This window comes from Salvelinus fontinalis, unplaced genomic scaffold (assembly GCF_029448725.1).
Source record: "Salvelinus fontinalis isolate EN_2023a unplaced genomic scaffold, ASM2944872v1 scaffold_0204, whole genome shotgun sequence".
Classification (NCBI taxonomy): domain Eukaryota; kingdom Metazoa; phylum Chordata; class Actinopteri; order Salmoniformes; family Salmonidae; genus Salvelinus; species Salvelinus fontinalis.
In genome coordinates this window covers 50,262-73,386 of record NW_026600413.1, presented here as the reverse complement: position 1 = coordinate 73,386, position 23,125 = coordinate 50,262, and the positions used below count along the sequence as shown (strand labels likewise).

Sequence of the window (23,125 nt, the reverse complement as noted above, 5' to 3'; positions counted from 1 at the left end):
ACTGAGTCTAACTTCCGGAGAAAAATGGGGCTAACTGAGGATGACCCCTGGTTTGCTGTGGGTGAGGTTGTGGAATGAAAGAAGTTAACAAACAGCAGCGTGATGAAACTAACATACATGTTGTCCTCCCTTATATGAATGTTTAAAATTCCTGGGTGGCAAGGAGCCCACCTGGTATAGGATAGGTGTAGCAGGGAGGACCAGATGGTTTATAATGTTTTACTATGTGTTTTCTAATATCAATAATGTTTAATAAAATGAATAATGTTGTTTTTGGTGAGTGACACCCTAGCGGGTGTCAAAAGGGGGAATCATAAAAACACCAATAAAAAAGAGCTGTGTTCTGAATGGTCTTTAAGGGTTTAAAGTTTAACTACAACCTGGTATGTGTGTCTTGATCATTGAACGTGATGGTATCTTTTTCTTAGTATTTACACCCGCTAGGGGTGTAAAAAGGGGGATTGTGAAGGATGGTTTTGTTCTCTTTTTAACAAAAATATATGCCTTATAGAAATAGGACATGTTAATCACAAAACATAGCGTGATTGCAGAAAAGCTGTTGATAATCTAGGGTGTCGAATGTGCTAACCACGAGATTGAGACAAAATTCTCAGCTACACAACAAACACTTCCGGATATCTGGATTCTGTATGGCTGGAACCGGCTTAGGCACCACCGATAGGCTAGCAAGTTTAAACCACGCTAAGCCTCTGCTGTGATAGGCCAACTCTGGAACTACCTCTGTCCCAGTATAACCTGTCTAGGATCAGCGTGGCGCTAGCGGCACACCCCCCCCCCCCCACTGAAAAACCAGTGCCGCGAAATTCAAAAAAAATTTTTTTTTTAAATATTTAACTTTCACACATTAAAGTCCAATACAGCTAATGAAAGACACAGATCTTGTGAATCCAGTCAACTTGTCCGATTTTTAAAATGTTTTACAGGGAAGACACAATATGTAAAGATGTACATCTATTACCTAAAAACACATTAGCATAATCCACCATCTTTTATTTGTCCACCAACACCAGTAGCCATCACCAATTCGACTAAACTAAGATATTTATAGCCCCTAACCAACAAAAAAACTCATCAGATGACAGTCTGATAACATATTTATGGTATGGGATAGGTTTTGTTAGAAAAAAGTGCATATTTCAGGTAGATGGCATAGGTTACAATTGCACCCACCGTCACAAATGGAATAGAAAAACTACTTAGAGCAACGTGTTTACCTACTTACTAATCATCAAACATTTCGTAAAAATACACAGCATACACGAATCGAAAGACACAGATCCTGTGAATACAGACAATATTTCAGATTTTCTAAGTGTCTTACAGCGAAAACACAATAAATCGTTATATTAGCTTAGCACATAGCAATTAGCAGCCCAGCATTGATTCTAGCCAAAGTGAGCGATAAAAGTCAACATCGCCAAAAGATATTAATTTTTTCACTAACCTTCTCAGAATTCTTCCGATGACACTCCTGTAACATCACATTACAACATGCATATACAGTTTGATCGAAAATGTTTATATTTAGCCACCAAAATCATGGTTAGACAATGTGAAATGTAGACAAGCTGGTAAAGAAAAAGTCCTTGCGCCACTTAGACAGTGATCTACTCTTATACATAAATACTCATAAACGTGACTAAAAAATATAGGGTGGACAGGGATTGATAGACAATTTAATTCTTAATACAATTGCGTTATTACATTTTTTAATTTATCCTTACTTTTCAATACAGTTTGCGCCAAGCGAAGCTACGTCAAAAAACATGGCGTCCTAAGCCACTAAAATGTTTCGACAGAAACACGATTTATCATAATAAAAATGTCCTACCTTGAGCTGTTCTTCCATCAGTATCTTGGGCAAAGGATCCTTTCTTGGGAGGAATCGTCTTTTGGTGGAAAGCTGTCCTCTTGCCATGTGAAAATGCCAACTGCGTTCGGGATGAACTGAAAGCGTGCCCACCTATTCACAGCGTTAAAGAAATAAATGTCCCAAAATCGCACTAAACGGATATAAATTGCTATAAAACGCTTTAAATTAACTACCTTATGATGTTTTTAACTCCTATAACGAGTGAAAAGATGACCGGAGAAATATAACAGGCTAAACTAACGCTTGGAACAGGAGCGGGTCGGTGTCCAGCACGCGCGTTACGCAGCAAGGAAAGACTTGCTAGCTACAGGGTTTTTTGATTTATAGGGCCTGTGAACGCGCAATCGACCCCATTGGAATCGTCATCACGTAAAGGCATCCAGGGGAAGACGTAAGAAGTGTCCGTATAGTCATAGCAATATCAGTGCCGTTTTAACTGACTTCAGAACAGTGGCCAACATTTCTGAAATCTGAATCCATGTCAGGGAAATTGCTGTAGAATGGGCTCTGTTCCACTTAGAGACAAAATGTCAACTCCTATAGAAACTATAGACTGTTTTCTATCCAATAATAATAATAATATGCATATTGTACGATCAAGGATTTTGTGGGAAGCCGTTTCAAAAATTAGCCAAATTAGCATAAATAGTCTAAACAGCGCCCCCATCCCCAACAGGATAAAATAAAATGTCTGTACTATTCTAGTCAGTTCCCTGCTTTACCCTGCGTGGTGATACAGTGAACCCGTATATACGAAAATTGCTTTTACCATTCTGAGCTTATGTTAAATAAAAATACTTAAAGTATATTCGGTGACTTTGATCCTGAAACCAGATTCGATTGACACAACCTTTTACACTTGTGTATTTGGGGAGTTTCTCCCATTCTTCTCTGCAGATCCTCCCAAGCTCGGAGAGCGTCGCTGCACAGCTATTTTCAGATCTCTCCAGAGATGTACGATCATGTTCAAGCTAATGAGGATCCAAATAAACAAATAAACTACCACTCTCCGTCCGACAACGACTGAGGACACTACCCCTCTCCCTCCGCCAACAACGACTGAGGACACCGCCACTCTCCCTCCGTCAACAGCAACTGTATGCTATCGTTGGCTGGTCCTCGTTACATATTCGTCGCCAAACCCACTGGCTCCAGGTCATCTATAAGTCATTGCTAGGTAAAGCTCCGCATTATCTCAGCTCACTGGTCACCATAGGAACACACACCCGTAGCACGCGCTCCAGCAGGTATATTTCACTGGTCACCCCCAAAGCCTTTCCTTCCAGTTCTCTGCTGCCAATGACTGGAACCAATTACAAAAATCACTGGTTGGAGACTTATCTCCCTCACTGACTTTAAGCGTCAACTGTCAGAGCAGCTTACCGATCGCTGTAGCTGTACACAGCCCATCTGTAAATAGACCATCCAACCAACCAACCCATATTTGTTTTTGTTTTTCTGCTCTTTTGCACACCAGTATTTCTACCTGCACATACAGTTAAAGTTTGAAGTTTACATACACCTTAGCCAAATACATTTAAACTCAGTTTTTCACAATTCCTGACATTTAATCCTAGTAAAAATTCTCTGTCTTAGGTTAGTTAGGATCACCACTTTATTTTAAGAATGTGAAATATCAGAATAATAGAGAGAATTATTTATTTCAGCTTTTATTTCTTTCATCACACTCCCAGTGGGTAAGAAGTTTACATACACTCAATTAGTATTTGGAAGCATTGCCTTTAAATTGTTCAACATGGGTCAAACATTTTGGGTAGCCTTCCACAAGGTTCCCACAATAAGTTGGGTGAATTGTTGCCCATTCCTCCTGACAGAGCTGGTGTAACTGAGTCAAATTTGTAGGCCTCCTTGCTCGCACACACTTTTTCAATTCTGCCCACACATTTTCTATGGGATTGAGGTCAGGGCTTTGTGATGGCCACTCCAATACCTTGACTTTGTTGCCCTTAAGCCATTTTGTCACAACTTTGGAAGTATGCTTGGGGTCGTCATCCATTATGGAAGACCCATTTGCGACCAAGCTTTAACTTTCTGACTGCTGTCTTGCAATGTTTCTAAAATATATCCACATAATTTCCCTCCTCATGATACCATCTATTTTGTTAAGTGCAGCAGTCCCTCCTGCAGTAAAGCAACCCCACAACTTGATGCTGCCACCCCCGTGCTTCACAGTTGGGATGGTGTTCTTCGGCTTGCAAGCATCCCCCTTTTTCCTCCAAACATAACGATGGTCATTTTTGTTTCATCAGACCAGAGGACATTTCTCAAAAAAGTACGATCTTTGTGCCCATGTGCATTTGCAAACCGTAGTCTGGCTATTTTATGGCGGTTTTGGAGCAGTAGCTTCTTCCTTGCTGAGCGGCCTTTCAGGTTATGTCGATATGGGACTCGTTTTACTGTGGATATAGATACTTTTGTACCTGTTTCCTCCAGCATCTTCACAAGGTCCTTTGCTGTTGTTCTGGGATTGATTTGCACTTTTCACACCAAAGTACGTTCATCTCTAGGAGACAGGATGCGTCTCCTTTCTGAGCGGTATGATGGCTGCGTGGTCCCATGGTGTTTATACTTGCGTACTATTGTTTGTACAGATGAATGTGGTATCTTCAGGCGTTTGGAAATTGCTCCCAAGGACGAACCAGAATTGTGGAGGTCTACAAATACATATTTTTTTCTTGGCTGATTTCTTTTGATTTTCCCATGATGTCAAGCAAAGAGGCACTGAGTTTGAAGGTAGGCCTTGAAATACATCCACAGGTACACCTCCAATTGACTCAAATTATGTCAATTAGCCTATCAGAAGCCATGACATAATTTTCTGAAATTTTCCAAGCTGTTTAAAGACACAGTCAACTTAGTGTATGTAAACCACTGACCTACTGGAATTGTGACACAGTGAATTATAAGTGAAATAATCTGTCTGTAAACAATTGTTGGAAAAATGACTTGTGTCATGCACAAAGTAGATGTCCTAACCGACTTGCCAAAACTATAGTTTGTTAACAAGAAATTTGTGGAGGGGTTGAAAAACGAGTTTTAATGACTCCAACCTAAGTGTATGTAAACTTCCGACTTCAACTGAATATCACTCCAGTGTAAATTACTAAATTGTAATTGCTTCGCCATTATTGGCCAATTAATTGCCTTACCTCTTTCATTTGCACACACTGTATACACATTATTCTATTGTGTTTTTGACTGTACGATTGTTAATCCCATATGTAACTCTGTTGTTTTTGTCGCACTGCTTTGCTTTATCTTGGCCAGGTCGCAGTTGTAGATGAGAACTTGTTCTCGACTGGCCTACCTGGTTAAATATAATTTTAAAAACTAAGGAAGACAACAGGTACTATTCCCCTCTTTTATGAAGTTACTCACTTTTAAAGGGTTAATAAATTGTGTTATGATAAACTGTAAGTCTGTGTGTGTATTAACACCTGCTTTGAGTGTTGTGCCATTCAGACATTATCAGAAGGCAGAAACCGCCTAAGTTCATACATACTCCTCCTGTATGGGCCCCACCTGGGTATCTGAGGTTCTGAGAATACCACTGGTTTTCTGAGAACACACGGCTGCCGCAGGCCTGATGAAAACAGCCACCTATCAGAAGACGCTTGGACTCGTTCACCTTGTTATGACCCTACACTTGTGATGTTTGTTTTTTAAATTACATTTTACTTGCATTGAGTGTGATATGTGTTCGCATTACCTAACTTCATTAATTGAATGGTCTGTACTATGCAGAATCCTTGGACGTCCCTACCCCATTGAAGTTGAAATGTAAAATGGTTAGGAAAGGCGTTAAATGCGTAAGCATGCTTCAGTTCTGTTGGCGACTAGCCGAACCGAGTGTGCTAGCATACTCCCTTAAAAGACATTCGCTTGAAAAACGAGGTAAAAACAATGGCAATAGTACTGTTTGTCCATTTTGAGACGCCGTAGCCAGTTACACTTCCTCAAAATAGTCAGAACTAATCGAAGATATCACAAGAAATCTGTCATTGATGTTGACGTTTTTACCGAATAAATCTTAGTTGCGCAATTGTACATCTAACTAAGTTTTTTGTGTGCAGTATTTCTCAATGAAAAAATGTGCAATAAAAGGACTCGTCTCTGGTTGAATAACAACAAAGACTATATTGAAGAATCCCTACTGTTGACCAATCACCGACGAAGGGGCGTAGACATCGGCTCCTAACTTCGGCTTGCCTCCAGAAAAAAATGTCGTGTGCCCGAACAGCGGAAAAAACCCTCACCGAAGTCCAAAACTAACAAAAACCTCACAAAATGTCGACATAGGTATGTGCACGAACTCTACCGAACTGTTTCGCCCGGGAAGCAAGCAAACGTTTTACGTTAAGTACGTCCCAAGAACCTAGATATCTCTAAACAATTTGAGTTCGAAACAGGACACGCTGATTGGGTAGTTCATGTACCTGCGCAGCCAGACGAACGAAGGGTTCCATTAGTTACCACAGCCACAAAGTCAAAATGGGTTATATCGTAAAAATGCATAAAAATAACGAATTTGCCTTTTAAGGCTAGGCATACAGTTATCAGGTTAAAATCATATTTTAAGAAGATAAATGGGCGGGGTTTATGACTTTGTGGCTGTGGTAACTAATGACGACCCAGTAGGAAAGCGAAAGAGACAACCAGCTAAAGGCGAGCGCGCGGCCATGTTGAATTGTCGGTTTTTTAAAGAAGAGACAATAGAGAGACAAGTCGGTGGGTTTCACGAAACACAAACAGTTTCATAATACTTGGGAAAATTGCTTTAATTAAGTTAACGAGAGAAGACGTTCGATGAACATTAAGGTAACGTGTTGTATTTGTTTGAAGTAGCTGATAGTGCATGGGCGCTACTCGGCTGCCTTTGCTAGTAATGTTATGTTTGAAGGAGAGTCGACCAGTCAGCCTACGCTTAACGTTAGTTACCATAGCTAGCTAACCAGCAATGTTTGCTAAGCAAACGTGCTAGCTAGTTATTTCATATTTAACTTTCTAAAATCTGTCGACTGTATCTAAGTCGTTAGCCTCAGCTCGAACATGTGTCGTGAAGGTACTGCTAGCCTCCTAGTTGTCAGTCAAACTATCTCAGCCCAAAAACTTCGATTAACACGTTGTCACAGCTAGCTAGCTAACGTTAGTTGACTAACACAACTCTAGCTAGCTACGTTAGCTTAGCTAATCTACTTTACCGGGCATTTAATGCCACTATGTAGATAATTATCCAAGTAAAGTTTGCATACCGTTACTGTGGTCACACAACCAGTCATTAGTTAGCCATCTAACGTTTGCTGGTAAACCAATTGTGGGTCTGTTGGTTGCTCATACGGCTATCAATTTGTTAATTTTCTCATGAGTACACTGATCACCAACTCAGCGCTAACGTTAACTAAACTATTTTGTTGAACTCAGTCCTAGCTAGCTATCGTAGTGTTTTAGCACATCCAACTTGTGCGTAGTTAACGTGTACTCGGAACTTATTTTTTTGGATCTTTTTAAAACAGTTTTTCTGCTTTGCTTTTGCCCCAGACCACTGCACTTGGTAACTAACGTTAGCTAACTACTCTTACATCGACAATTTTTAACACGTAACCTAACTAGCTAGCTAAACACCTTCCTAATATGTCCAGTTCGCTAGTTACACGTTAAAACTAAAATGCTCAAGTGTAACGTTAGACTCGATTAGCTCACGTTCTGGAAATAAACACATTCTATTATTTCAAGTGCAGTCCTAGTTGGTGGTTGTTTTGTTTAGAAGTTGAGATTAATTTACATGTTTAAATTATTGAAACCAATCTCAATTTCCTTTTAGTATTAGCTACAGTCAATAGCGGCACAGGCACAAGTTTTCATTTGTGATGTATTGTTGCTTTCTTACAGGTAACCAGGAGTTGAATGCAAATGTGACTGAGGAGTGTGTCAGCTCCACATCTACCACAGCAAAAGAAGAGCACAACAGCAGAACACACATTGTTACTGTCAAAGTGAACAGCACAAAGGGTTGGAACTATTTCCCTCAGTGTTTTGTGCAAGTAATTTTTTGTGGTTGACGAGCACGATTTTTTTGCTTCATAACACACAAAAACACCAAGTTGATTGACTCAGAAAAACATAGGAATAGTCCATGTGAATCAGAGGACAGTACAGGTCTGTTTGAATGTAAAAGCACTTGAGACTAACAAAGAAACGTACGACCACTTCAGTCCAGGAAAAACGGTGAAAAGGTCTTTGAACATAGAAACGATATTAAAAACTTTACAGGTTGTTGTACACGGAAAAGAGACTTCAGAAAAAGCTATTTTCACCAGGAATAAGACTGCTTCAGGATAATTTACTTTAATGTTTGAATTCTGAAACACTTTCACAAAAGTTTGTTTTTTTGAGCGGATATATGATCTATTTATTCATATAAATGCTAATTTCTCCCTTTTTCGGGAGCGTCGTCTTGTAAATATACAATTTTCATACGCCAGACTCTTCTTTTCAAGAGGGCTGTACGTATAAGTGTATACATAAATTCTTTAAATTAGAAATTCTGAAAACAAGGTTTTATTTTTTTTGAGAACTAAATAACACAAGGACATTAGTTCCACGTGTGGAAATACAAGATCTAAGGAAACATTGGATAGGGGGGAAAAAGTTTAGCTTTACACTGTGAGTGACTAAGGAATTGACAAACTGTGAAGGAAAAGCTCTCTAAGCCATGTCTACAGCAAGAACGGAGAACCCAACATCCATAATGGGACTGAACAAGCCCAACGGGCAGTTTAGAGGACCACTCAAGCCAGTTGGACTAACATCAGGATCCCTGGCAACTGCCCCACAACCAGATGCCCACCAGAAGGGAGGTAACATTCCCCAGGGCAGTGGGGGCATCCGTTTTGGCGATGACTGGAAGAAGTGCCTGCAGCTTCCACAGAAAGACTGCAGATTTAGAACATCAGTAAGTCCTAGTGACACATTCAGTTTAATAAAGCCAGTCCATCAATCAATAATGACCCTCGCTTCAACCTTGACATCTACTCTTTCCCCAGGATGTGACATCGACCAAGGGGAATGAGTTTGAAGACTACTGCCTGAAGCGGGAGCTACTGATGGGGATCTTTGAGATGGGCTGGGAGAAACCATCTCCTGTACAGGTGACTTCCCTCTGCTGCTCTGTCCATTACTTTTTTGGAATTTTGTTGAATGTGTGTTAGTGTTTGCGGATGTTTGTGGAACTGGCTCTCTCACCACCCTGTGTGTCTTTGTCCCCAGGAGGAGAGCATCCCCATTGCTCTGTCAGGAAGGGACATCCTGGCCCGGGCTAAGAACGGCACCGGGAAAAGCGGAGCCTACCTCATTCCTCTCCTGGAGAGGATAGACCTGAAGAAGGACCACATACAGGGTGAGAACTGCACCAGCTGCTATTCAATACCCTTTCAACATCAATCCATGTAATCTCATTTGCTTGTTTAAATCAATTTTGGTACGAAGTCCGTCTGAAATCTGAGTTTAATGTTTTATGATTAATTTGGCCTATTGTGGCGTAATCACTGGTGAATACCCCTATGTAGTTGTCTGAACAATTCACTAGATTGATGCACAAGTACCGGTAAGCACACATTCAGTGTATGGAGAGGACATTACAACGGTCCAGTACGCCTGGTGGGACACGGAATCTCTGACATATGGACAGACCTAGTGTCACAGACCTAACGACCACACAGTGTGCTCTAATAGATGCCACAGAATCATAATATGTCAAGGCCACTTGAGTTTAGTGAGTTGGATAAATTACATTCAGTTAAGCCAGTGCCTGAGCTCATGACCTGTCAGTGAAATTGAGTTTTTTAATGGTCTCCAGTTATAGGTTATTTATTCCAATTGATTTGTGGAGATTTTTTCCTCTTGTCCCTCATTCCCCAAACCCCTTTTCTGTTCTATCCATTTCTCCCTCTCTCTCCTTCCCCTCATCTCTGCAGCCATGGTGATGGTTCCTACACGAGAGTTGGCCCTGCAGGTGAGCCAGATCAGCATCCAGGTGAGCAAGCACATGGGTGGGGTCAAGGTCATGGCCACCACGGGAGGCACCAACCTGAGGGACGACATCATGCGTCTGGACGAGACTGGTAACTACCACTCAGTCACGGGGGACGGGCAGTCGAAAGGGTTATAGAGTGGCTGTAGTGTAGTGGCATAACCAATGTGTGAAGAATTGCAGCTGGTCATAGCTCTACATGCATTAATGATATTGTTTGCTTGCGTGACTGACACTGAACTTTGTTACTTTAAATCCAGTTTGGCTGTCGATCAAGAGACTTGCCCGTGTGTTACGCAACAGCACATTGTGCAGATCCTCAATGTGCCTTTATCTACTGTACGTACTAGGGCTGTAACGGTCGGTCCCCGATTCAAATGTTTAAGATACTTTTTGTCATGTAGTGTATTTGGACACCTGCTCGTTGAACATCTCATTCCAAAATCATGGGCATTAATATGGAGTTAGTCCTCCCTTGGGGCAGTTGGTATTCTACTGGCATCTGCCAAACCCAGATTTGTCCTTTGGCCTGCCAGATGGTGAGTCTTGATTCATTACTCCAGAGAACGCGTTTCTAGTGCTCCAGAATCCAATGGTGGCGAGTTTTACACCTCCCCAGCTGACACCATGCACAATGCCAAGCGATCTTGGGCTTTAGTGCGGCTGCTCGGCCATGGAAACCCATTTCATGAAGCTCCCCGTCGAACAGCTCTTGTGCTGAAGTTGCTTCAAGGCAGTTTTGGAACTCCACAATGAGTGTTGGACCGAGGACAGACTATTTTTATACACCTCAGCACTACCACTTTGTTGCTGAGCTGTTATTGCTCCTAGATGTTTCCACTTCACAATAACAGCACATACAGTTGACCTGGGCAGCTCTAGCGAGGCAGAAATTTGACGAACTGACTTGTTGGAAAGGTGGCATCCTATGATGGTGCCACGTTGAAAGTCACTGGGCTCTTCAGTAAGGCCATTCTCCTGTTAATGTTTGTCTATGGAGATTGCATGGCTGTTTTTATACACCTGTCAGCAGCGGGTGTGGCCGAATCTACTCATTTGAAGAGGGGTCCACATACTTTTGTATATAGTGTATGAGTTCTTTTGTCTGCTGTAACGATAGCTCCCTGATTCAAATGTTTAAGGTATGAGAGCATTGATCCGCAGGATCCCAAACTGATCCAAATGTAACATGCATTGGCAGAAAATCTTTTCAAATTTTACAAATCACTGATTCATTTAAAAAACAAATTTGCTCAAATTACTTTCTACTTTTTGGAAATACCTAATCTTTTATGGCAACTGCATCCTCTCCTTAGTGTTGAACTAAGCATGTAATTATGTTGACAGTCATTGATCTAAAAGTAATTTTGCATGCCCAACAACCCCAGTCAAAATCAGTAGACTGGTCAATCTGCGTCCTGTGTGCAGCTCGCACACTGACCAACGATGGGTAGGTCTATTCCTGATCTGGTATATCTGCGACTCACCTTCAGCATTCAAACGTTTGTAAAATGGCTTGTGCAATATTAGCCTTTATTAGTTGAGTGACAACCAATTACATTTTTCTAGTTAAAAATAAAATGCACCTTTGAATAGGTGGGTAGGCTACATACTGATCAGGGCATACATTAGATTTTATTTTGATTGTTCATGTTCACTATCAGCAGTAGTTTTGCTTAAAACAATCTGTATTTGTCATTTTTAGCTATATAAGGTAAAAGTTTATAATTTCATAATGAAGACGGCAATCACTTTTTCTATCTGTTGTTGGTCGAAGCTAGAGAAGAAAACAAGCTCACTCTGAGTCCGTCAACTTCCAAACGGTCTAAACCAGGGGTATTCAACTCTTACCCTACGAGATCCGGAGCCTGCTGGTTTTCTGTTCTACCTGATCATTAATCGCACACGTCTGGTGTTGCAGGTCTAAATCAGTCCATTTAGAATGAACAACAGAAAAATGCTGTGGATCTGGCTTTAAAGTCCGGAGTTATGTTTCGGGGGTCTAAACGGTCCAATTGTGAGACCGGTGAAATCCAAAGTTGTGCTATGTCATAGTAGATTTTTGTTACGTATTTATATATTACTAGCTCTAACACTTAATCAGCAAAAATGACATTCATTAGTGGGTGATGGTGATTTTCCTTATGGCTCAGATCAGATGCCTACATGCATCGTTTACACACAGAAGTCAGCTCAGACAGATCCAGCTCCGAGATACCCAGGGGTGGCAGGTAGCCTGACACGGTAAAAATCTGTTCTGCCCCTGAACAATGCAGTTAACCCACTGTTCCCCGGTAGGCCGTCATTGTAAATAAGAATTTGTTCTTAACTGACTTGCCTAGTTAAACTTAAAAAGCTCATGAGCGCCATCTGCAGCAGATTTTAATTTAGAATGGAAAATGAATGTGTTTATGCAACAGATGTTAGTGGATTCGCATCAATACGTTCCTCTAATCAAACTGAATCGCTTCAAACTAAAATGTATTGTACCCTTATCGGTGACAATTTGTCTAGATGCGTAACAACCCGTCTTAAAAGGGAAAGGTGAACATCCCTAGTACTTACTGTTCATTTTCACTCTTTTCTCTTCTTCGTCCCCTGTCTCTCAGTGCATGTGGTGATAGCCACACCAGGCAGGATCCTGGACCTGATAAAGAAGGGCGTGGCCAAAGTGGATAAAGTCCAGATGATGGTGATGGATGAGGTGAGCGTTACTGGTTGTTTTATTGAAGCGGCATATGTTATGAAATCTGGAATGTATATTTTTTGTGGAAAAATCCGTAGTTGCTAATATTGTTTTGCTAATGAAATAATATTGTTGCTTTAATAAGCCAAGTGAACGTAGCCCCACTTTGCCACCTGCTCTGTTTGAAATACACTGCTCAAAAAAATAAAGGGAACACTTAAACAACACAATGTAACTCCAACTCAATCACACTTCTGTGAAATCAAACTGTCCACTTAGGAAGCAACACTGATTGACAATGAATTTCACATGCTGTTGTGCAAATGGAATAGACAACAGGTAGAAATTATAGGCAATTAGCAAGACACCCCCAATAAAAGAGTGGTTCTGCGGGTGGTGACCACAGATCACTTCTCAGTTCCTATGCTTCCTGGCTGATGTTTTGGTCACTTTTGAATGCTGGCAGTGCTTTCACTCTAGTGGTAGCATGAGACGGAGTCTACAACCCACAAGTGGCTCAGGTAGTGCAGCTCATCCAGGATGTCACATCAATGCGAGCTGTGGCAAGAAGGTTTGCTGTGTCTGTCAACGTAGTGTCCAGAGCATGCAGGCGCTACCAGGAGACAGGCCAGTACATCAGGAGACGTGGAGGAGGCCGTAGGAGGGCAACAACCCAGCAGCAGGACCGCTACCTCCGCCTTTGTGCAATGAGGAGCACTGCCAGAGCCCTGAAAAATGACCTCCAGCAGGCCACAAATGGGCATGTCTGCTCAAACGGTCAGAAACAGACTCCATGAGGGTGGTATGATGGCCCGACGTCCACAGTTGGGGGTTGTGCTTACAGCCCAACACCGTGCAGGACGTTTGGCATTTGCCAGAGAACACCAAGATTGGCAAATTCGCCACTGGCGCCCTGTGCTCTACACAGATGAAAGCAAGTTCACACTGAGCACATGTGACAGAGTCTGGAGACGCCGTGGAGAACGTTCTGCTGCCTGCAACATCCTCCAACATGACCGGTTTGGCAGTGAGTCAGTCATGGTGTGGGGTGGCATTTCTTTGGGGGTCCGCACAGCCCTCCATGTGCTCGCCAGAGGTAGCCTGACTTCCATTAGGTACCGAGATGAGATCCTCAGACCCCTTGTGAGACCATATGCTGGTGCGGTTGGCCCTGGGTTCCTCCTAATGCAAGACGATGCTAGACCTCATGTGGCTAGAGTGTGTCAGCAGTTCGTGCAAGAGGAAGGTATTGATGCTATGGACTGGCCCGCCCGTTCCCAAGACCTGAATCCAATTGAGCACATCTGGGACATCATGTCTCGCTCCATCCACCAACGCCACGTTGCACCACAGACTGTCCAGGAGTTGGCGGATGCTTTAGTCCAGGTCTGGGAGGAGATCCTTCAGGAGACCATCCGCCACCTCATCAGGAGCATGCCCAGGCGTTGTAGGGAGGTCATACAGGCACGTGGAGGCCACACACACTACTGAGCCTCATTTTGGGTTTTAAGGACATTACATCAAAGTTGGATCAGCCTGTGGATCAGCCTGTTTTCCACTTTAATTTTGAGTGGGACTCCAAATCCAGACCTCCATGGGTTGATAAATTTGATTTCCATTGATAATTTGTGTGATTTTGTTGTCAGCACATTCAAATATGTGAAGAAAAAGGTATTTCATAAGAATATTTCATTCATTCAGATCTAGGATGTGTTATTTTAGTGTTCCCTTAATTTTTTTGAGCAGTGTAGTTAATGTGCTGAGGATGCACTCAATTGGGTCATCAACAAATGTCTGTCCTAACTCTCTCCCTCTCCAGGCAGACAAGCTGCTGTCTCAGGACTTTGTGGTCCTCATCGAAGACATCATCAGCTTCCTGGCTAAGGGTCGTCAGATCCTACTCTACTCTGCCACCTTCCCCATCAGTGTGCAGAAGTTCATGGTGAGAGGACTTGCCTTGATGATTGGGGGTCTAGAGTGAGCGAACAGGGGGAGACCAAGGGGGTGGTTGGATAGACCAAGGGAGGTGTGCATGGAGGTTCAATGAGAGAAAGGAGTCTGAATTAAAAGTTGACAACTGGATTGTCTCTACTCTCAATTGCGATTTGTTTCCCCCTGTCCCACTCTCCAGGCGAAGCACCTTTCAAAGCCCTATGAGATCAACCTGATGGATGAGCTCACGCTGAAGGGCATCACCCAGTACTACGCCTACGTCACTGAGAGGCAGAAAGTCCACTGCCTCAACACCCTCTTCTCCAGGGTGAGTCTGTCTAAAGCTGTGGAGGTAGTTTGTTGAGGTATGTACAGTGCATTCAATAAGTATTCAGACCCCTTGATTTTCTCCACATGTTACATTACAGCCTTATTCTAAAATGTATTGAATTATTTTTTCCCCCTCATCAATCTAAACACAATACCCCATAATGGCAAAGCGAAAACAGGTTTTTATACACTTTAGCAAATGTCAAGACACAAATCTGGGGAAGGTTACCAAAAAATGTCAACAGCATTGAAGGTCACCAAGAACAGTGGCCTCCATCATTCTTAAATGGAAGACTCCTCCTAGAGTCTTTCATTCCTTTGCGTCCTCAGAGCATGCGCATACCAGTTGGCTGGTGTGTTTATGGACATATTCAATCAATCCCTATCCCATTCTGCTGTCCCCACATGCTTCAAGAGGGCTACCATTGTTCCTGTTCCCAAGAAAGCTAAGGTAACTGAGCTAAACGACTACCGCCCCGTAACACTCACTTCCGTCATCATGAAGTGCTTTGAGAGACTAGTCAAGGATCATATCACCTGACACCCTAGACCCACTCCAATTTGCTTACTGGCCCAATAGGTCCACAGACGACGCAATCACACTGCCCTAACCCATCTGGACAAGAGGAATACCTATGTAAGAATGCTGTTCATCGATTACAGCTCAGCATTTAACACCATAGTGCCCTCCAAACTCGTCATTAAGCTCGAGACTAGAGGTCGACCGATTATGATTTTTCAATGCTGATACCAATTATTGGGGGACAAAAATGCCTATACCGATTAAAAATATAATATAAAAATATATATTTTTTAAATATATATATATCATACACACACATTTTTGTAATAATGACAATTGCAACAATACTGAATGAACAATGAACCCTTATTTTAGCTTAATATAATACATAAATACACAAACACGCACAGCTCTGAAGTGACAATGATACTGAATAGTCTGCTTAGGAGACAAATACACTCAACTGTTTGAATAAAAATAGAGTTTAAGTTACCTGTGATGATATTTTTAGATTCACTTAAAATAAGGTCTGTTTCGTGTAGGCTTACATCACCGTGCCAACTTTATAACTGTAGATATCCATAGGACAAGGTAACTCTGATCAATATTGGTTAAATATAAGCGAAGATAAATGTTTTTGTAGAGTGGATTTATGAAAATATGTTGACAAACGTTACCTTATCCTAGTGAGATTTACACGGGTATCAAAACGTTGAGGCGGTTTAAGCCTGCACGAAACACAGACCTTATTTGAAGTAGATCAAGACATTCTCTGTGGAAGACATGAACGGTAAAATAACGAAGGAACCCCTTTCAAGTTCAGCCGCAAGTTATTACAGGAATTAAAACGCGTCGACTATTTCTCTCTAAACTATATACCTTTGACTAATCCGGAAACTATCACCTCAAACAAAACGTTTATTCTGTTCTGTATTTTATCTAACGGGTGGCATCCATGAGTCTAAATATTCCTGTTACATTGCACAACCTTCAATGTTGTCATAATTACGTAAAATTCTGGCAAAATAGTTCGCAAAGAGCCAGGCGGCCCAAACTGTTGCATATACCCTGACTCTGTGTGCAATGAACGCAAGAGAAATGACACAATTTCACCTGGTTAATATTGCCTGCTAACCTGGATTTCTTTTAGCTAAATATGCAGGTTTAAAAAATATATACTTGTGTATTGATTTTAAGGCATTGATGTTTATGGTTAAGTACACATTGGAGCAATGACAGTCATTGATTGTTTTTTATAAGATAAGTTTAATGCTAGCTAGCAACTTACCTTAGCTTACTGCATTTGCTAACAGGCAGGCAATGTAATCAATGCAAGATTGGATCCCCCGAGCTGACAAGGTTAAAAATCTGTCGTTCTGCCCCTAAACGAGGCAGAACATTCCTAGGCCGTCATTGAAAATAAGAATGTGTTCTTAACTGACTTGCCTAGTTAAATAAAGATTAAATAAAGGTGTAAAAAAAATATATATATATTTCAATTAAAAAACGGCGCCCAAAAATACCGATTTCCGATTGTTATGAAAACTTGAAATCGGCCCCGATTTTAATCGGTCGACCTCTACTCGAGACCCTGTGTCTCGTCCCGGCCCTGTGCAACTGGGTCCTGGACTTTCTGACGGGCTGCCCCCAGGTGGTGAGGATAGGAAACAGCTCCACCCCACTGATCTGCAACACTGGGGCGCCACAAGGGTGTGTTCTCAGCCCTCTCCTGTACTCCCTGTTCACCCATGACTGCGTGGCCATGCACGCCTCCAACTCAATCATCAAGTTTGCAGACGACACTACAGTGGTAGGCTTGATTACCAACAACGACAAGACAACCTACAGGGAGGAGGTAAAGGCCCTCGGAGTGTGGTGTCAGGAAAATAACCTCTCACTCAACGTCAACAAAACAAAGGAGATGATCTTGGACTGATCTTGGAAACAGCAGAGGGAGCACCCCCTCATCAACATCGATGGGACAGTAGTGGAGAAGTTGCAAAGTTTTAAGTTCCTCGGCATACACATCACGGACAAACTGAATTGGTCCACCCACACAGACCGTGTGGGGAAGAAGGCGCAACAGCGTCTCTTCAACCTCAGGAGGCTGAAGAAATATGGCTTGTCACCAAAAACAGATGCACAATCGAGAGCATCCTGTCGTGCTGTATCACCGCCTGGTAGGGCAACTGCACCCCCCACAACCGTAAGGCTCTCCAGAGGGTAGTGTGGTCTGCACAATGCATCACCGGGGGCAAACTACCTGCCCTCCAGGACACCTATACCACCCGATGTCACAGGAAGGCGAAAAAGATCAAGGACAACCACCACCCGAGCCTCTGCCTGTTCACCCCGCTATCATCCGGAAGGCGAGGTCAGTACAGGTGCATCAAAGCTTAGACTGAAAAACAGCTTCTCGGTCCATCTCAAGGCCATCACTGTTAAACAGCCATCACTAACATTGTGTGGCTGCTGCCAACATACTGACTCAAATCTCTAGCCACTTTAATAATTAAAAATGGGATATAATGAATCTTTCACTAGGCACTTTAAACAATGCCACTTTATATAATGTTTACATACCCTACATTACTCATCTCATATGTATATACTGTACTCTAAACCATCTACTGCATCTTGCCTATGCGGCATGGCCGTCACTCATCCATATATTTAAATATACATATTCTTATTCATTCCATTACACTTGTTTGTATAAGGTAGTTTCAGTGAAATTGTTAGATTACTTGTTTGCTTACTTGTTAGATATTACTGCATGTTCGGAACTATAAGCACAAGCTTTTCGCTACACTCGCATTATCATCTGCTAACCATGTGTATGTGACCAATAAAATTTGATTTAGAGCTGGCCACCTGGCCAAACTGAGCAATTGGGGGTGAAGGCCCTTGGTCAAGGAGGTGACCAGGAAACCAATGGTCCATCTGATAGAGCTCCAGAGTTCCTCTGTGGAGATGGGAGAACCTTCCAGAAGGACAACCATCTCTGCAGCACTCCAGCAATCAGGCCTTTATGGTAGTGGTCAGGTGGAAGCCACTCCTCCGTAAAAGGCACATGACAGCTCGCTTGGAGTTTGACCAAAGGCACCTAAAAGACTCTCAGACCACGAGAAACAAGATTCTCTGGTTTGATGAAACCAAGATTGAACTATTTGTCCTGAATGCCAAGTGTCACATCTGGAGGAAACCTGCCACCATTCCTACAGTTAAGCATGGTGGTGACAGTACCATGTTGTGTGGATCTTTTTCAGTGGCAGGGACTGGGAGACTAATCAGGATCAAGGGAAAGATGAACAGAGATCCTAATTGAAAACCTTCACCCCAGTCTGAGGTCCTGAGTGCTCTGGAGCAGGTTAACATTCCAAGAGGAGTGGCTTTGGGACAAGTCTCAATGTCCTTGAGTGGCCCAGCCAGAGCTCGGACTTGACCCGATCGAACATCTCTGGAGAGACCAAAAAATATCTGTGTAGGGGCGGTCTTCATCCAACCTGACAGCTTGAAGATCTGCATAGAAGAATGGAAGAAACCTACCCAAATACACTTGTGCCAAGCTTGTAGTGTACTACTCGTGGCTGTAATTGCTGCCAAAGGTGCTTCAACAAAGTACTGAGTAAAGGGTCTGAAAACTTATGTGATTCTTAAAATAAAAAAAACGTGCTAACGTTTCTAAAAACCTGTTTATTCCTTTCTTGAGGTCTTGCTGTAGATTGAGGCGGGGGGGCTAATAAATGTTCGTGTAATGTAACAAATGATGGAAAAATTCATGGGGTCTGAATACTTTACGAATGCACTGTACCTGCTTGATGAGTAACCTTGAAGGAGCCTTAGCTCCCAGAGATATCGCCTCATGTTTTGCTAGATAACTAACTCTTGAGGTGGGTTGGAAACTTGTGTTCTATAACTGGTCCTTTACATACGCAGTCAGAAAAGCTAAACTTCTTTCAGTCGTAGAGATATTGGCTAATGGTAGAGCAGGAAGCGATGTTTCGGTCATCCATTCGTTCATAATGAGTACATTGTCTCATCAATGCGTCTTTTGTTCTCCAACAGCTCCAGATCAACCAGTCCATCATCTTCTGTAACTCCACACAGAGGGTTGAGCTGCTGGCCAAGAAGATAACCCAGCTGGGCTACTCCTGCTTCTACATCCACGCCAAGATGATGCAGGTCAGCTCAGCCAGCCCAGCCACTTGCACTTTAGATGTAGACAGCATGGAATACCTTCTCATTAGACTCATTAGTGTGTAGATTTGTGTAGCCACGTTTTGCTAACCCTTGCACTGGTTTTGCCTTTGAAACAGGAGTACAGAAACCGTGTGTTCCATGACTTCAGAAACGGACTCTGCAGGAACTTGGTCTGCACAGGTGAAGTATTTTACCCTTGAGTTGAATGATTGCTTGGTTGATAAAAAAAGAAAACCGATAGACTGATTGTTAAATTATTCTCTTGCCTCCCTCCTTAGATCTGTTCACCAGGGGAATTGACATCCAAGCGGTGAACGTAGTGATCAACTTTGACTTCCCCAAGAATGCTGAGACGTACCTGCATCGCATCGGCAGATCAGGTGAGACCATACACTGCATTTTCATCACGTTGTCAAATCAGACCTCGGGCAACATGTCCTCCAGCTACCATCTGCTTATCTCCTGGGTAAATAAAGCATCAAATATAAGCCTGTTGCCTATTTTAACACCTCCTTTTCCAGGGAGGTTTGGTCACCTGGGTCTGGCCATCAACCTGATCACCTCTGAGGACCGCTTCAACCTGAAGTCCATCGAGGACCAGCTGGTGACCGACATTAAGCCCATCCCCGGCAGCATCGACAAGGGCCTGTACGTGGCCGAGTTCCACTCTGCCGACCCAGACGCCGAAGACGAGATCAGAGGCAAGGACGGCGAGTTAAGCGCAGCATAAACGGTAAGGTTTGTCCACTTATGCCGAGAAGTCTCCCACTACTCATAGAAAGGACTGGGTAGTTATTTCACCTTTGTTTATTTCATCTGTTGAGTCCTTTGACTCCTTGCTGGTCAGTGGTCATAAAACAAAATCATTTTGGGCATTAGGGCCTGAACTGAGAAACGGTTCACTCATGCCTAGCTCTTGATAAAAGATTCTCAGTGGATAGGATTGTTGAATTGGCTTTACTTCTGCTTTTGCAATTTGATTACATTAGTCCCTAACTGGAGCCATGTCTCTTTTCCAGGAGAACAAGAGGCGTCTGGCATTCATCACACCATCCCCTGCTGCACACAGACATTCAGATTAGTTTGACTGAATATAAAAAATTCTACAGGATGCATCCAGTTTTTTAGTTTATTTTTTGGGGTAATGTTTACAGCAGTGGTCAGTTTGTTAACCAACATGATATGTACCCAACCTGTCAATTTTCTAAGTCTGCCGTCTTCCTGTATGGTCAGTGTATCACTGTGGTGGCTTCTTATACAGTCACATTTCATAATTTCCTGTTGAAAAGGCCCTCCTCGCTTGTCAGGTTCACTTCCTATAGACTTATTTCTGAGCAGATGACTGTCGAGGAAACCAAACCAAAGCTGAACATGTTGATAGGGGAATATGGATTTACTCAAAAAACCAAAAGGACCCCCTCTGCTTTAACTGCTGTTTGGGGAAAGCTATCATGGTGCTATACGGTGGAAATACGAATAGAACTACATTTTAAAAGTTTGTTTTTAAGTGTTCGTGCTAATGTGACTTTACAGTCATACATGAAAGGCACCTCCATGAATAGTTTTTGTCAGACGCACACCGATGAGTCCAATGATGAGTGTTGATTAGTTTACTTATTGTTTATTTGTTACTTATTTTACAGCCTCCTTAGTGGGCTATAGCACCAGACAGACCCGTAACTCTTTGGGCAACAGATCCCTAAGACAAGGAGATGATGGCAGTAGAACCTGACATGGAGAAGAGCCTGTCAACAGGGTAAACATTTTATTTAGATACGCTGACTTACCGACCCCCCCCCCCCCCCCCCCCCCCCTCCCCCAAATGTTGACATGCTGAAGCCAGCCATCTTATTCTATCGCTCTCTGACTCTTCTGTTCATCTCTCACATTCTTCCTCTTAACTCACTCGCGTGCCTTAATCTAACCTCCGCTCAGTGTTCATACTGTACATCTGAAAGGATCTGTCTGTGTGAACCAGAGCTCCAGAAAGTAGCTTGAAAGTTCAGTTCCAAAAAACATTACCAGAGAAGCTCTCTTTAGCTCTCACCAAGTCAGTGCTTGTTTTCTCAGCTTCCCAGAACTCCCCTCAGTGTTTTTAATGTGAAGTAGTTGAAACTGATCTAAGGTCAATTTTGCAAACCCCTCTCCTATTGGTTAATATTAGGATTTAGGGATGAAAACCTGACCCAAGATCTATCTGTAGCTTGCCAGGGAGCAGGAATGGTCACACAAGGTGGGGGGGGGGGGGCCTAATCTGTAACACAAGAAGTGATTTGTTACAATACTGGCAATTGTCATTGAGGAATCGCAGCATTTCAGTCATTTTCTCAATTGTTATGCAATGGATTTTTCCTCTTTCGTACAGCTATATTGGGTAGTCTGACAGAGCAATGGTTGTGTTGAGGGAAGATTGTAGCAGTACTCTCATTGGCCAAAGTACAGTGTTCTACTTTAAAAAGGATAAAAATATTGCCAAATACAATCTTGTCTTATAGCGACAACCCTAACAGATCCTGCAATCTTCAACATTAGAGATGTAGCAGAGGGCTGGCCTCTGCATTGAGTGTAGCACCAGCAGAACAGAACAGGGACCATTGTAATGCATGTACTGTAAGCCCTTATTTAAACAGCCTACAATACTGAGCACTGTTTCCCCATATCTGGCTCTGGAGTATCCCTGTAAATGCTGCAGTTTATTTAACTTATTCCATTGTCAATTATCCTCAATCGAGGCACTTGAACACTGAAATGGAACTTATGATTTGAGCATTGTCAAGTGTCTGTGTTAAACGTTATTAATTGGTTAATCTCAGCACAGCAGCCGCCCACAGCAATGAGCAATAGCTTTGAGACGAGGCTATTAAATGGGTAAGTGAAGCAGTATTTGCCAAGGGATACTCCAGGGCTAACTATAAGAAGACTATGGTAGACTTGTTGATTTGAATTTATTTATATCCAACTCATTTGGTTTGAGTAATGCTCCTGTTGTAGTTGTCTTGTGTTGGCAGAGGTCACCTGCTGAGCTGTAAAGTGGTAGGAGGATGGCTAAGCAAAGTTTATTCTTGTGCCAATTGTGTCAATGCCAGCACCTGAAGGAATCAAATAAAGGCCTGCTGATTCTCCATTCCTGGGTCTAAGTTTTCATGTGTATTGGTTCATCACACTGAATGTTATGTGCATGTATTTTTGACAAGTTGCATTGTGGGAAGTATGCATAACCTATTTGGCGTAGGCCTGTTGTGAAACTAGCTATATGTATGCATTACATTTGCTAGGTCAGATGTGGTGTTAATGATAAATCCGGAAAACGTTTAAGATACCACAATATACAGTACCAGTCAAGTTTGGACACTTACTCACCTTTTCTACATTGTAGAATAATAGTGAAGACAACTAAGAAGTAACACAGAATCATGTAGTAACTAGAAAAGTGTTAAACAAAGCTATGTGTTAGATTCTTCAAGTAGCCACCCTTTGCCTTGACTGCTTTGTACACTTGGCATTCTC

The 23,125-nt window shown here is 42.4% G+C and overlaps 1 protein-coding gene across 2 annotated transcripts; it reads left to right on the top strand.

The window, feature by feature from the left end:
• Positions 1 to 6,141: 6,141 nt before the first annotated feature.
• On the top strand, positions 6,142 to 22,742 carry LOC129844699 (probable ATP-dependent RNA helicase ddx6). Of its 2 annotated transcripts, none has more exons than XM_055912745.1 (13): positions 6,142 to 6,214; positions 7,805 to 8,867; positions 8,959 to 9,063; positions 9,182 to 9,311; positions 9,889 to 10,035; positions 12,554 to 12,648; positions 14,450 to 14,572; positions 14,762 to 14,890; positions 19,484 to 19,600; positions 19,735 to 19,798; positions 19,897 to 19,998; positions 20,140 to 20,351; positions 20,638 to 22,742. In XM_055912745.1, exons 2-12 carry the CDS (start codon positions 8,628 to 8,630, stop codon positions 20,346 to 20,348), a joined length of 1,461 nt encoding a protein of 486 aa, XP_055768720.1. In that variant the 5' UTR covers positions 6,142 to 6,214; positions 7,805 to 8,627; the 3' UTR covers positions 20,349 to 20,351; positions 20,638 to 22,742. The 2 variants fall into 2 exon arrangements, with proteins under 2 accessions (XP_055768720.1, XP_055768719.1); XM_055912744.1 differs by lacking the exon at positions 6,142 to 6,214 and adding an exon at positions 6,560 to 6,733.
• Positions 22,743 to 23,125: the final 383 nt, after the last annotated feature.

Bases quoted from the DNA above. Each gene is read 5' to 3' on its own strand.
- LOC129844699 (XM_055912745.1), top strand. From the start codon at position 8,628: ATGTCTACAGCAAGAACGGAGAACCCAACATCCATAATGGGACTGAAC. The intron at 14,573-14,761 runs GTGAGAGGACTT...CCCACTCTCCAG, and splicing joins TCAGTGTGCAGAAGTTCATG to GCGAAGCACCTTTCAAAGCC. The intron at 14,891-19,483 runs GTGAGTCTGTCT...GTTCTCCAACAG, and splicing joins TCAACACCCTCTTCTCCAGG to CTCCAGATCAACCAGTCCAT.